At 42.2% G+C, this 14642-nt stretch overlaps 1 protein-coding gene and 1 non-coding gene across 2 annotated transcripts in view; both read left to right on the forward strand.

Annotated features, from left to right (window-relative positions):
* Window positions 1–14642, forward strand: part of TLN2 (talin 2) — a 453275-nt gene that overhangs the window by 300815 nt on the left and 137818 nt on the right. The window contains exons 15-21 of the mRNA XM_036903054.2: window positions 80–193; window positions 977–1085; window positions 1829–2037; window positions 2544–2642; window positions 7370–7537; window positions 8783–9077; window positions 11543–11709. Of these exons, the coding sequence (XP_036758949.2) occupies window positions 80–193; window positions 977–1085; window positions 1829–2037; window positions 2544–2642; window positions 7370–7537; window positions 8783–9077; window positions 11543–11709 (1161 nt within the window). The remainder of the gene's footprint in view (window positions 1–79; window positions 194–976; window positions 1086–1828; window positions 2038–2543; window positions 2643–7369; window positions 7538–8782; window positions 9078–11542; window positions 11710–14642) is intronic.
* LOC118921358 (U1 spliceosomal RNA) lies at window positions 13676–13842 on the forward strand. Its single transcript, XR_005028310.2, has one exon. It is a non-coding gene; the product is annotated as a U1 spliceosomal RNA (small nuclear RNA).

A 14642-nucleotide genomic window follows, 5' to 3' on the forward strand; every position in this document is an offset into this window, starting at 1 on the left:
GTCCTGCCTTGTTTTGTGTAGACGGCCGTGTCAGTCCCAGGAGTGTGGCATGACCACCTTGTGTCCCCTGCCTTTGCAGACCTCAGCCCAGCAGGCCCTCATGGGGACCATCAACACGAGCATGCATGCTGTCCAGCAGGCCCAGGATGACCTCAGTGAGCTTGACTCGCTGCCACCTCTTGGCCAGGATATGGTAAATATAGTTTGTGATTTTTATTCAGAGTCTGTCCTGGAAGAAAACAGGGTTTTGCATTCCATCTGGATTCAGCTAGGTGTATCTTTCTCCAGGAGGTGAAGGGAAACTCAATGTGGTTTTTTTCCCAAATATGTTGAGTTTCCGTCTGCAGCTTGGACCCAAAGGATGAGAATTGTGAGGTGCTACTGGGTGTTTAGAACTTGGACCCAAGGGTCACAGAATCTGGGCTCAAATCCCAGCCCCACTGCTCAGTGGCTGTGCGAATCTAGGCAATTTACAGAATGGGGTTGACTACCTGCCCCCACAAACCCTTCCAGAAAAGATACCACATCTATACGACATGAAGTTGTAAACAAAAGACAAATCCTGTGCTGACAGAGAACATTCATGAGCTGAAACACCCGAATTCTAACCCTGTTCTCTAAAAATCAAGGTGAAAATTAGCAAAAAATTGGTGTTACCATGCAATATCATTATGAGACGTTAATTCTTGCTTTTTCATTGGATTTAACTAAATAAAGCCACCTAGAATTTTTCTAAGACCTTGAAACTTTCAAAAAATTTAAACAGTTTAAGAAATATTGACAATTTAATGTGCCATTAAGCATCAGTGAATGAGCAAGAGTCCCATGAAAGACGTTGCTTAAGATGACTTAAGGGCTTTGGTGCTGCCCTAGTAAGAGGAGTGTGGCCCAAATGCTGGTCTCATTCTATGGTATGACTTCGTTGGTCTCCTGCGTGATGCTGTGCAGTATTATGTCATGCTGTCTGCTTTTGTAGGCATCTAGGGTATGGGTTCAGAATAAGGTGGATGAATCCAAACACGAAATCCACTCCCAAGTTGATGCCATCACAGCTGGAACGGCGTCAGTCGTTAACCTCACTGCTGGTAAGTCCCTCTGTGGTTTGTGGGGTGCGGGGGTTTTGTCTCAAAAAGAATTTCTTATTCTTTGATTGAAGCAACAGATTTTCCTATTATGAGAGAATAGTTTATTTTTAGGTACTCTGAGCACTTCAGGCATTCCTTCCACTGACCCAGGAGAAAAGTGGGGAACATCTCATTCCTTTCTGTCTGTATCACGCATTGTCGTTAAATTACACTTAGTACACTCTTCCCATTGTTTGTCATCATGTTGGACATGCCTCAAGGTATATTGAGGCTAGGTTCTCCTTTCCGGGTGCTTGCAGTCTGAAAATGTTTGAATGAATAGATCCATCCCGAGTGCTGCCTTCTACCTTGTCTGAAGGGAGTCTGCTGGCAGTGCACGTGACAGCCAGGAAATATCTTGGCTTGACTGTGCACATCTCAGTGTTTGAGGAGCAGAGCTGACCTCCCTAAGTGCTGACGGGCCTGTTGAAAAAGGCGTGAGGTCCTGAGACTCACTTTGGAATATTAAGAGCACCCGTGCTCAGTATTTCAATATAGGAGCCCTCCAGGAGAAAGGCCCTGTGAGGAGCGGCACCTTGGAGGCAGGGAGACGTCCATCTCACTGTGCACGTGCAGACTTTTGTCTGATCCTGCCGAATGGCAGTGGTGAGCTCGGCACCGAGGCCACTCCCCTCTTGCCTGCTCGGCTCTTCACTCCGTTCACCCCACTCCTGTGACAGTGATGGTCTTTCTCTGTCTCCCAGGTGACCCTGCAGACACCGACTACACAGCTGTGGGGTGTGCGATCACCACCATTTCTTCCAACCTGACGGAGATGTCCAAGGGTGTGAAGCTGTTGGCAGCCCTCATGGACGATGAGGTGGGCAGCGGGGAGGACTTGCTCAGAGCCGCAAGGACCCTCGCTGGGGCAGTGTCAGACTTGCTGAAAGCTGTGCAGCCTACTTCTGGAGAGGTGAGCTCTTGGGGCAAGCAGTCACTCAGGTTCTCTGAGACAGGTGCATCCTCTTGCTTCCTGAGCTGTTCCTTCCGTCCTGCTGGGGGTTGTTACAGCACTTAGGAGCCTTATTGTTACAGCACTCCCTTACCTCCCACTCTGGGGCAACTGGTTAGATACAACCTCAGAACTAACACACATGACAAATACGCATTTAAAAGGGATGTGAGTTTGCACCCTAATTTCCATGACGTGTGCATCACCTTTCAACCAGCTGAATGAGACTCATTAATTGAACATTTCAAATCTATCCCACCTATTGCTGGTGTGTGAGATGTCAGGCATTTTTTTACACAAATTTCACCAGGATGTTTCTGTCTCCTGTTTGGCAAAGAGTCTGAGACTCTCACTGAGGTGCAGGAAGAGCCAATCCTGCAGGACTCCTGCCCCCGCAATGCCGTGTCTGACAGCACCACAGAGAATGTGCATTTTCTTTCCAACCAATATATATTCTTTGTTCATAGCCTCGACAGACAGTTTTGACTGCGGCTGGAAGCATTGGGCAAGCCAGCGGAGATCTGCTGAGACAGATCGGAGAGAATGAGACTGATGAGCGATTCCAGGTAAGGTATCTGCAGCCCAGAAGCTTGGACAAAAGAAGTCTAAGTGATGGTCTAAACCCAAACAGGGAGAATGCAACGAAAACCAGATCTTCCTTGAACTGTCAAGAGTAAGGTTGAGGTAGATTGTCTTGGGGATGAGGTTTTTGTGTGTTAAAAATATTTTTTAATTGAAAAAATGAATTTCACTTATATCACACATCATCACTATAAAGCCCCTACCTAGCTGTTCTCACTGGTGAATATGCCAGGCATTCTTTTTTTTTTGAGAGAGCATCTCTCATATTTATTGATCAAATGGTTGTTAACAACAATAAAATTCTGTATAGGGGACTCAATGCACAATCATTAATCAACCCCAAGCCTCATTCTCAACAGTCTCCAATCTTCTGAAGCATAACGAACAAGTTCTTACATGGTGAACAAATTCTTACATAGTGAGTAAGTTCTTACATGGTGAACAGTGCAAGGGCAGTCATCACAGAAACTTTTGGTTTTGATCACGCATTATGAACTATAACCAATCAGGTCAAATATGAATATTCGTTTGATTTTTATACTTGATTTATATGTGAATCCCACATTTCTCCCTTATTATTATTATTATTATTAATGTTTAATAAAATGCTGAAGTGGTAGGTAGATGCAAGATAAAGGTAGAAAACATAGTTTAGTGCTGTAAGAGGGCAAATGTAGATGATCAGGTGTGTGCCTGTAGACTATGTGTTAATCCAAGCTAGACAAGGGCAATAAAACATCCACGGATACAGAAGATTTCTCTCAAAACAGGGGGGGTGAGGTTCTAAGCCTCACCTCTGTTGATCCCCAATTTCTCACCTGATGGCCCCCCTGCGACTGTGCCTGTCTTAGGTTGTTCCTCCCTTGAGGAATCTTACCCGTCTCTGGCTAACCAGTCATCTTCCGGGGCCATACAGGGAAATGTAAAGTTGGTAAGTGAGAGAGAAGCAATATTGTTTGAAAAGGTTAGCTTTTTACTTCTTTGCAGATTTATGCCCTGTGGCTTTTATGCCCAGCATTTGTCTTGAGGTATCTTTACCACTTGGAAGAATTATGATACTCGGTTAATTTGATATGAGGCACGAATTCTATTTAAGGGTTGTAATTAGGAAAGAAGAAGAAAAGCTATAGAAGTAGCAGACGGAAGAAAACATGGGAAGATTGATTATTTCTTTGACATATCTTCTTGTAGAGTAACATAAGCGTGTATAGGTTTTAAACTACTAATTGAATTGCACACACACATTAACATAATAGGAGTACAGTTACATAACCAAAGCAGACCTACAATGCCAGGCATTCTTTAAACACAAAAGTGGAGAGAATAATGTCACGAACCCCCTTGTATCTACCACCCCGCTGCTACAATTATCAACTCTTGGCCAATCTTATTTTATCTGTTTGGGGGCAGTTTTAAATGGCATCATTCTGGAGTCCACATGTAAGGCTGAAACTCCCGAAACTCTGTCTCACTTTCACACACACACACCCAAACAAGCATTCTTGCTTATTCGGCAGGGGGTCTGTTGTCTGTTTCATTTCCCTAAGCACAAGTGCAGTGGGGAAGTCTCTTTTTTGTCACCCTTCTTTTTCAACACCCAGGACATGGGTTGTTTGTCTGTCCTCTGGTGAACAGCTGTAGCCCCTTGATGCGCTGCTAGCTCAGATGAGGCCTCTGCTTGTCTCCTCTGTCTGTCTAGGCCGCCAGGGATGAGGTGCAGAGCCCTGCCCTGCTGCTGGGAAGCCTCTGGCTAAGATGGGCCTCTCTTCCCCCATCCTTGGGGGTGACTGCCCACCACTTCTCTTCCTCCTCCTCTTATGTCTTAATTTTATGGGTAATATAGAAATACATTCTCATTAAACTGTTATAGTTTGAGCCCAGGTTCTCTGGAACATACCCTTTTCCAATCCTATGTCAGGTTGACTGGGAATTCTGTAGCATTTGGAATAAAAAGGTAATTCAGCTTTACTCTAGCGAACTTGAAGGTGTCTTGCTTCATGTGGCAATTTTGCATGCCATTTTACCTAAAACTACCAAACTGTACTGACACAGGGTGCATCGGTTATACTAAGACGTGATTATACATGTTGTGATACATGAAACATATACCTTCATCCACAGATGTGTTGGTTTCTCCTCCACTTACCACGTATCTGTGGTGCTGGGGCCATAACACTCATTCGTATTCTGCAATGTGATGAAAGCCATTGCTTGAACATTCATGTCATCATGGAGGGCGAAACCCATAGTGGGAGTATTTCTGGGAGCCATTTCTTTGCTGAGGTGGCCAGTGATAAGTTAGCTTTAAAGAGAATTAACTTCAGACCACATAAATTTATCCCACTAAGTCCAAGCCTGTTGTGTCCCCATCTGGACTTTCTTTTAGCCAGATCCCTAAACTGCCCTTGTATTGGCCTTTGCTTGTTATGTTCAAGCAGGTAATTCTCGGTAGGCAGCTGCCCACTTAGGAATTGGCTAAGCAGGGGATTCAGCTGTTGGTTTAGTAGGCTTAGTTATCTTGAAGTGGTCAACTTAACTTTCCTCAAAAATGTCATACTGCTTTCGCCAGGGTATTTGGAAAGGTTGAGAGGAAAGTTGTAGTTCTTCCTTAAGACGTCTCGTGCATCCTTGGATTTTTTTTTTAAGAGACTGTCTTTATTTTTTTCCCTTGGAAAGACTGTTTTCATTGCATAGAAATGCAAACTTGGCTTCCTAATGTGTGTTGCTATTCAGACGTGCTAGGGAAGCAGATCAGCTCAGGATGTGGTCCTGCAGAGGGTTTCTTTCCAAGGAAAGGCCGGAGCTGAGCGTTTCCTGTTTCTGTAAAGGTCCCTAGTCAACACCAGTGCAATAAGGTGATGCTGCAGCCTCCCCCAGTTCTGAGTAGCCCCTGGCTTACTGACTTTGGATTTCTTACTCTGTTTTTCTGATTCTTGAGATCCTATCTCAGAGCTTTTCTTGGGTTCTCAATGTACTGCACGTTCCCAGAGTTAACAAAGATTTATTTTACATGAGCTACATAATAGTGGGCTTGTTATAAAGCTTGACAAAAGCCCTGTCAGCAACTATAGCTGTACTATCATGTTCTTTTTCTAACTGTGGTTTTTTTTTTGGACAATGTTAATAGGAGGAACAGGATTTCTTTAAAGGAATCTAACAAAGCCCCTTAGAACAGTCGTGAGTCCACATGACCTGATCTTGGTCGCTTTGTGAAAAGATGGATTCATACTGAGAAAAGGAATACTGTGGTCCCCTTTGCAGTTGTTTTTAAAAATATTGTCCATAATTTGTGATGCTTAAGTTGTATCTTCACTGGGCATTAAGATAGGCATTCAAGACCTGTAACTTTGCAGGCTGTGTTGGGAACAATTTCTAAAAGTTGTGTGGCTGACGGTTGCCAGTCAGATCCCAAAAGCACCTTCTACTTGTGGCACCACAAGATTTGGTTTTTCCTTGGACGGGCAGGAAACATCAGACCTCAAAAAGACTGAGCCAAACGGTTCCTTTTAGACTGCTTGGTGTTCGTCCCTTTTAAAATCCTTTCACTTGATGGATTCATGGGTCTCTGATGTGCTTGGGCAGCATCTGGTCTCTGGCTGTGTAAAGTTTCTGATACATCTCCTCATGAAATACCTGTTGCAAAGACTCTGGGTGCCCTTCCCATTTAGAATCAAAAGTGCTTTTCATTATCTTTTGAATGAATAAAGATTTCTGACCACATTTCCTCTGGGAGAAAGCCTTGACGTGTTTGCTCAAAATAAAAATGGCTCATAAGTTTGGGATTTATTTGGGAAGGCATCTCCAAACCAAATAAACTACCCTCAGTATTTATTAAAAGCAACAAAGTAGATCAAATGTAGCAGTGGATATTCTTCAGATCACCCAGATGGGTGACAAATCTGGTCGGCTAAATCAAAGGATTCTCCATCCTGCAGACAGCACCTTCTTTGCTGAGATGATGCATAAACTGATCTTTAAAGGCTCAAAGCTCCTTGCATCTTCAGTGAGACTGTAGCTCGTAGCTAGTTTATTTTTGTAGGCTCCCTCTCTACTTCATTTAATAATTTAATACCTATCCAGAAGTCTACAGAACACTGAGATAACTTACGTTCAGAGCCTTGCTTGGCCCTGGGGCTGGAGGTGTTTTCTGTGTGTGGCCAACGTTGCCCTCTGGAGGCAGAGATGTGGCTTAATTTCTGATCACTTGGATCCTGGTGCAAAGGAGAAAATCCAGAAGATAAATTTTGACATAGTGGGGCATGATGACTTGGAGGCCGTGCATTATCTCTTCCCTACAGCACATATTTTTGCCATCTGGATATATTTTCAGCTTCTCCTGATCTACCACAGTGACCACTCATTCGAGTGACATAGTCAAACTTGGTTTTAGATGGGTGCATGAATGTGAGCCAGTGGTTAAAATAAAAGCCCTTCCCCCAGATTAACCTACCTTAGATTTAAATCTATGCTGTTTAATATGTAGGAGACTATGTTATTAGGATTCAAGTCTCCTTCCTTAATTACCTCTAAGGATAAGTTGACATTTCAGAAAAGTAAGTGGGAAGAGTATTATTCTGAAGTACTAAAGGAAAAAGGCTAAATGGAATTTAAATAAAGCCTGTTTAAGTGAAGAACACCATATTTTATTTTCAGGCTGTGAAGGGTAATTAGAAAAAAATATGAATGACTAGTTTTGATTGCCTTTCCTTAGGATGTTTTAATGAGTTTGGCCAAAGCCGTTGCCAATGCTGCTGCCATGTTGGTACTAAAGGCGAAGAACGTCGCCCAAGTGGCTGAAGATGCGGTCCTGCAGAACAGGGTGATCGCTGCTGCCACCCAGTGTGCCCTCTCCACCTCACAGCTCGTGGCGTGTGCCAAGGTCAGCCAGCCGGCACCCTGACCCCCTCCACAAAGTGTCACATGTTCTCGCCTGCCTCCAGCCGCAGGGGCGTGGTGGGGGAAGCAGGAGCAGAATTTCTTAAAATTATCTGAGACTTAGAGCTTACTTCCCGTGTCATTGTATAGGTGACACAATAGGATTTTAACATTAACTGCCCAATTCTGTTTTTATCACTTTGCTCCAGACCTCAGGCAGTGGTACCTCTCAGTGTCTAAATTGTTATTTCTGCATGCAAATTGCCATGTCTCCCCTTCGGAATTCTCCATGGGTGTTATTTGCTTCTTTACACCTGCCCACAAAGGGTTCTTGAATTGTGTAGTACAGCATCATAAAAGGGCTCAGAAATGATCTGCAGAGTTTTGGGAGCCCTTTCTATACTGCACAGTGGTAGAGGGAGGGTAGTAAGGATGAAGTTCATTGTCACCGGTTAGGAGGTGCACATTGTGTGTCAAACCTCATTTCATTAGCACATCATTCTGAGTTCACCAAAGAGGAGCTGAGGCCCCTAGGTGTTAGCATCTAGCTTAAGGCCACAAAGTAGCAAGTAGCAGAACTGGGGTTTTCACTAGGTCTCATTTCAAATGCCCTGTCCACTCCACCATGTGCATTTTTACTGAGACAGTGCATCAGAAATGAGAGGTGTCCATTTCTCCACTGGATGACATAACATGCTGAACAGAACCCTGACCTGGCTCAAGCCTGTGGTTTCCTGTCCTGGGGATGCGGCTTTGGGGATCTCCCTCCTTCTCTCCTTGTGCACCATCCTGGTGCCCACAGATAAAAGACAGAAGCCTCCCATTCTTTAAAGTAACACGAAGTAGAGTTCTAGTTTTCTCTGGAAAAAGAAATGCAGTTCTTTAAGTCTTGTTATCCTAGTTCAGGAGACTCAATTCAGGATTTCCTAAAAGGAGGACGTGTAATTGGTAAATACCATATATTTCTCTCTACAGTGATACGTAGTAATGTAGATAATTAGGTATCAGTAACAAAGAAAAAAATTAAAATTGTTAAACCTAAAGTTAGATAAAATTAAGCATCTAAAATCACAAAGATATAGTTAAATCTTGAAGTGTGAGAAGCCTCACTGGTGCTTTAGTTTAATCCCTGGGCCTCTAAGTAAGGAACTGAGACCCAGAGAGGGAAGGGACTTGGTGGCAGTGCTGGTGCACGCTGGCCACCCACAGTGACTCTCTGTGCTCAAGCTCTGCTCCTGTGTCACTTCAGGTGGTGAGCCCTACCATCAGCTCCCCAGTGTGCCAGGAACAGCTGATTGAAGCCGGGAAGCTTGTGGACCGTTCGGTGGAGAACTGTGTCCGTGCCTGCCAGGCGGCCACCGATGACAATGAGCTGCTGAAGCAGGTCAGCGCAGCGGCCAGTGTGGTCAGCCAGGCCCTGCATGATCTTCTGCAGCACGTGCGACAATTTGCCAGCCGAGGCGAGCCCATCGGCCGCTACGACCAGGCCACCGACACCATCATGTGTGTCACCGAGAGCATCTTCAGCTCCATGGGCGATGCTGGTGAGGGGCTGGGCGGTGTGGGGCAAGTCGGTTTGGGGTTCCCTATGGTGTTGATTGTAAGAAAGGTGACAGCTGCCTGGGTGGCTGGGAGGGCAAGAGACTTGCACACTGAGGCTGGGAAAAAAAGATGGAACACTCCTAATATGCCCATCCACCACACTTAAAGACTTGACTCGCTAGGGTATTTTTAATGACTTAGATTCACAGTAAATATTTTTTATTCTAGCAATGACGCTTGGAAGGAAGAAGTTTATCATACTCACAGGTCCCAGAATGGGTCACCACATACTGTGCAGGGTCACAGGGGAAGCGTCAGGTCTTGGTGAGGCAGAAGACAAGAGTGAGGGGGGAGCTGAGGCCATGGCCTTGATTGGGATTTCTATGGGAAATGCAGGGCGGGGCAGGGCAGGATGAGCAGTTTAGGACTGGCTACTTTGAATAATCTCAGCAGGCTCCAGCTACTGGGTGGTCCCTAGTTGCCTGTTACCTGGCCCTGGCATGATTAAAGCAAAGGAATATTGCCGGGACAGAGGGGGTGTGGCTCTGGGTTGGTTAGTTTGCACATCAAAGGCATGCCACCTTTGCTGTTTGGAAGAATTGACTAGCCCCAGGGGGCAGTCTCCAGCTAGAAAGGTGTTTTTTTTTTTTTTATGTCAAACATCATAATATACAGAAAATAAAAAAATACATATATAATCCTCCTTTCAGTTAGTTGAAATACTAAATTGCTCCAGCCCATCAGTATCCCAATCTAAATCTCCAAATGGTCATTTACCAGTTACTGTTTCACCTGTCCAGAAATTTGTAATCTTCCTGCAGTCACATGTGTGTATATTACACCCTCCTTTTATATAAATGGAATTGTATTTGCATACTCTTGTAACCTTTTTCACTTACTGTATTTTCCATGTTGAAGCATACACATCTTTTTAATGGCTGCATAATATTCTATTCAATGGATCAATCATAATTTACTTAATTATCTTTTAATGGACATTTAGATGTTTCCATGTTTTTTCATTTGCTTGTTAGTTTGTTTTGCTATTACAAAAATAACAGTACCGTAACTGTTCTTATAAAAATGTTGGTTTACTTTTGGGGTGTATGTAGGAAAAATTCCTATTAGTGGAATTTCTGGCCCAATAGGTATGTACATTTTTTTTTAATGTGTGTATGAAATTTATCTCCAGAAAGTATCCATAATTTGCATCTCTACCAGTAGTTTGTAAGAGGTCAGTTTTTCTACTTCCTCATCAGCGCAGAGCAATACCTTATCACAACTATTTTTTATGTAAAATGTCCTTGTGCTTTTATGTGTCCTTAAATGATTTAAAAAGATAGGAATGCTTCACACATTCAGGTTTTTCTGATGTTCTTTTGTTTTTGTTTTTTTAAATAAACCTTTTGTTTTAGAATGCTCTTAGGTTTATAGAAAAGTTGCAGAAGTTATCCAGAGACTTCTCATATACCCTTCCCAGTTTCCCCCATTTTTAACATCATCCCTGACCTATGGCACATTTTTCAAAACAAAGAAATTTTTTGTTAGTTGGCAGTGTTAAATTACTGCTAACTAAACTACAGACATTCAGATTTCACCAGTTTTTCCACTAATGTCCTTTTACTGTCCCAGGATCCAACCCAGGATATCTTGAATTTATTATGAAAGCCTTTTCTTCCCCCTTAATGCTACAGTACTTAGGCATTCTTCTCAAATGACCTTTGGGAGAGGAAGAAATCCCTTACATTTGAGTAGTTTATTTTTGATGTGAAGTTATACCCCTCCCACTTCCAAAAGGAAATTGAAATAGACTGCAGTAAAATCACAGGTACAGTAAAACCAAACAATTACTAGTAACAAGATCAAAACCAGTGGTGGGAAGGAAAGGGTGAACAAACAGTGAATTGACAGGGAAAACTGGGTCAAGGCAAATCTTAGCATTTAAGCACTGAAACTGGTGCTTCCTATTAGCAAGAGGCAAACGACACACATACTGTGAATTGTGTGATTACTCATCAGTATTTATTAGGTGGCACACAAAATCATTCAAAAATTTAAAATAATTTTTTCTAGCCCGTTACTCAGGGTCTATTATAAGAACTTTTGTGTAAGTGGTTCTTGAAGTGAGGTAAGTATTTTCTAAGTAAATACTTCCTAAAAGTAAATGCACATAATAAATGCATAGAATTTTGTTCCCTGCCTTATAAATGAAACTGCACTTCCGCTGTGTGTTTCGTATTTATCCCTCATAGTTGAAGATTAAACTTGAATGTGCTAGGGTATGCAGTCCTGGCTGCCATAGAGAATATTTTTGGTTCTGGGTGTAATTCAGGGGCATTGCTTACGTACAGAGCATGCCGACTCACTTCTCTCCATCCCTCTTGCTAGAGGAATGAGGCTAGACTGTGTCGCCTTTGAGGTTCCCCCCAAGCTTTAGAAAGACTGCGTCCTCAATCCTGTCCTGCAGGTGAAATGGTGCGCCAGGCCCGGGTCCTGGCCCAGGCTACCTCAGACCTGGTCAACGCCATGAGGTCAGATGCAGAGGCTGAAATCGACATGGAGAATTCAAAGAAGCTCCTGGCAGCAGCGAAACTTCTGGCCGACTCCACTGCCCGCATGGTGGAAGCCGCAAAGGTATTTTGTTGGGTTTGTTCAATCGAAAAGTGAGTAACTGAACATAATGAAGAGTTAGGATTTGAAAGGTTCCTTTAGCAGAGAGAATGGGCAGCTGAGTATGCATTTTTGTTTGTTTAAAACCCATATGGCTTTGAAACATTTAACCTTGTTCAAGTGGGAAAGGAGGTCACGGAATGTGTGAATGAAGCTCTTTTAGGGAAGCTCTTTTAGGGTGCTGACTAGCCATGGACAATGACATCCATGTGCTTAGCAATCACTCTTTTTCCATTGAGTTATCACCATTGGCTTCATTGAAAATGGTGATTAATTTAAACCTTAGATTTTTCAACAGTGAATTCACTTATACATGTTTTCTTACCACAGCCTGAGTGTTATTTTGCCCTCCTTTCAACTTCTCAACTAAACTCCTATCAGGATTTTGCATAATAGGGTACTTCCTGCTTCACTGTTCTTCAAATCCCAGTAGTAATTTTAAGTATTCTAAGGAGGACTTTGAATAAAGAGTTAAGAGTTAGCTTTGTATTTTTTTTTTGACAGCTGTGCTTCAGCATGATCCTCTAAAACCCAGCAGTTCTTAGTCCAGGGCTGTTTCAGAGCCCCCTATGAAACATACTAAAACACACATGCCTCAAGTCCATGCCCAGAGATTCATGAGGTCACTGGTGACACCGTGTGTACGTACGTGTGTACATGCTTATGTGTGAGTTCCATAGGGGATTCTGATGCTTACCTCTAGGTGAGAACTATTTTAGGTGGATATGACTATGTTTTTCTCTGTGTGGTGAGAGGGTAGTTATGCAACTAGCACACATTTCTTGTGGAATTGTTAGAAAATACAGATAATTGTAAATTAGAAAATAAAAATCACCTTCAACTTGATACACCCATGATAACGTTTAATGTAAAGATGTAGTGAATCTTAAATGCACAGAAATACATCTCATCCTATCTCCCTGGCCTCCAGCAGAATAGTAGTGTATCTCAACCTCGTATGGGAATTATTTTACTTAAAATGTTCTGTTGACATGCAGGGAACTATGTAGACCTTCCATATCTGACTCACCGTTGTAGTACCTGAGGTACTGAGATTTCTTGGGAACTCCTGGGTGAGACTGAAGAGAGATGCAAGAAGAGGAAAGTCTGAACCATCTTCCTCTGTCCCCTGACCCTGTTTCAGCTGAGAAGCTCTGCTCTTAGTCATCCCTTTTAGCAGAAAATATACATTAGTGTTTTGTACTGTAGTACATTATTTTTATGAGTTCTATTTTGCTACCCACTTCTAAGTCTAAACATACCTCTTTCAAGCAAATCTTCATGTTCACAAAAAAACTGCTTGCTAGACTGGAAAGAACCTTAGTGAAAAACCTAATCACTAATATACAACTTATTGTATAAACAAGAAATTTAAAACTCAAAAAGATCGAGCTTACCATCACATAAGTTTGAGTCAGGACCAATTTATTTCTAGATGTACAGTGCTCACCAGACCACTTAACTGAACGTACCAAGTTCCCAGAAACTTACCCCTTTTAAGTTTTGTTATATTTGACTATTTATATTACCTGGGACAACATTAAGGTTTCTATAAATTCTTGTAGTTTTTAGTTAAAAGTTGTCATTTGGTCTTCATAATAATATTCCAATTTGCTGAATTTTGTTGAAAGCTAAAGAATGTATAAGTACCTCCAAAAATACATTTAATGTGAAAAAGAAATTCATTCAAAATCAGTAACTAAGATTTCAGGCCAAAATTAGTACCTCGTATCTAATACACATTCATCATGAAAAAGATGCTACTAAGGAAGGACCTGAATGCCCACACCAGTGGAAATCACAGTACCAGTGTCTCCCTGCTGCTTGAATAGAAAAGTAAAGCTGGAGGCATTTGGAAAGGAGTGGCTTAAAAAACATCTGATGAGGAGAAAAAAATAACTTTCACACACTAGCAAAAAAATACAAAAGTATACTTCCCTGGCAGGAGAGATCCCATGATCTTTACAAAGGTGGTTTTCCCAGGGCGAGGCTTATCCATTGCACTCCAGATGTGCTGACCCCTGCTATTTCCCCAAATGTGGGAAACTAAACTGCATAATTTGTGGTAGTGGGAGACTGCATTTGCGCTTTCCCCTGACCAAAAAAAAAAAAAACTGAAGTAGTCCAAACAGTCCTTTCACACATGAAGTGCAAAAATGCTTTAGTTACTAGAAAAAAAACTACTAAAAGCTGTGAAAGTTTGAAAAACCAAAAGATTTCATTCAAGACAATTGCCAAAACAATTCTGTCAGATGTTAACTCTTATCAGCCAGTATGAGTTCCCATAACTTTTATAAACAGTTCAAAGAAATAGGCTCTCATAAATTGGTATATTTGGCAAGTTGGCCATTTGGAAAAAGTAGATGTTCAGAAAATTGATTTTTGATATTTGGTGTGTTAATTTCCACTTTCTTCTCTGACTCGAGAGCAAATATTATTATCCTAAAATGTTCATGGAAAGAAATTCATTCATCTATATGCATCAAATACAGCCACAACACACACAGCCCTTGTGAGGAAATTCTTGATGGTTGAATTTCTTTTTTTTTTATTTCAGGTGGGAGTGGAAGACTAAATGTGCTTTATTTAAGTCTTTGCTGAATTGTTGTGTAGTAAAATTATCTCCTCTTCCTATATTACCTTTTGCCTTTCCCTGCTTCAAAATCCCACCCATCTAAATAAAATTCACTTGGATTCCTAAGACACTTTAACCTATAGCAAAACAGTAAAAGGGCTATGGAGCTACACAAGGGAAGTGTGGCCATGGGCTGTGCATGGTGTCTTCCTCTTTCCCTGCCAGGATAAGGAGCATCAAATTTCTCTCTTTAATTCAGTGTAGTTGGGTACCAGCTCTATTTTGCTGTACTTTCCAACTCAGGCTTTCGAGGAGTGCAGTT

Source organism: Manis pentadactyla, chromosome 11, assembly GCF_030020395.1.
Source record: "Manis pentadactyla isolate mManPen7 chromosome 11, mManPen7.hap1, whole genome shotgun sequence".
NCBI lineage: Eukaryota > Metazoa > Chordata > Mammalia > Pholidota > Manidae > Manis > Manis pentadactyla.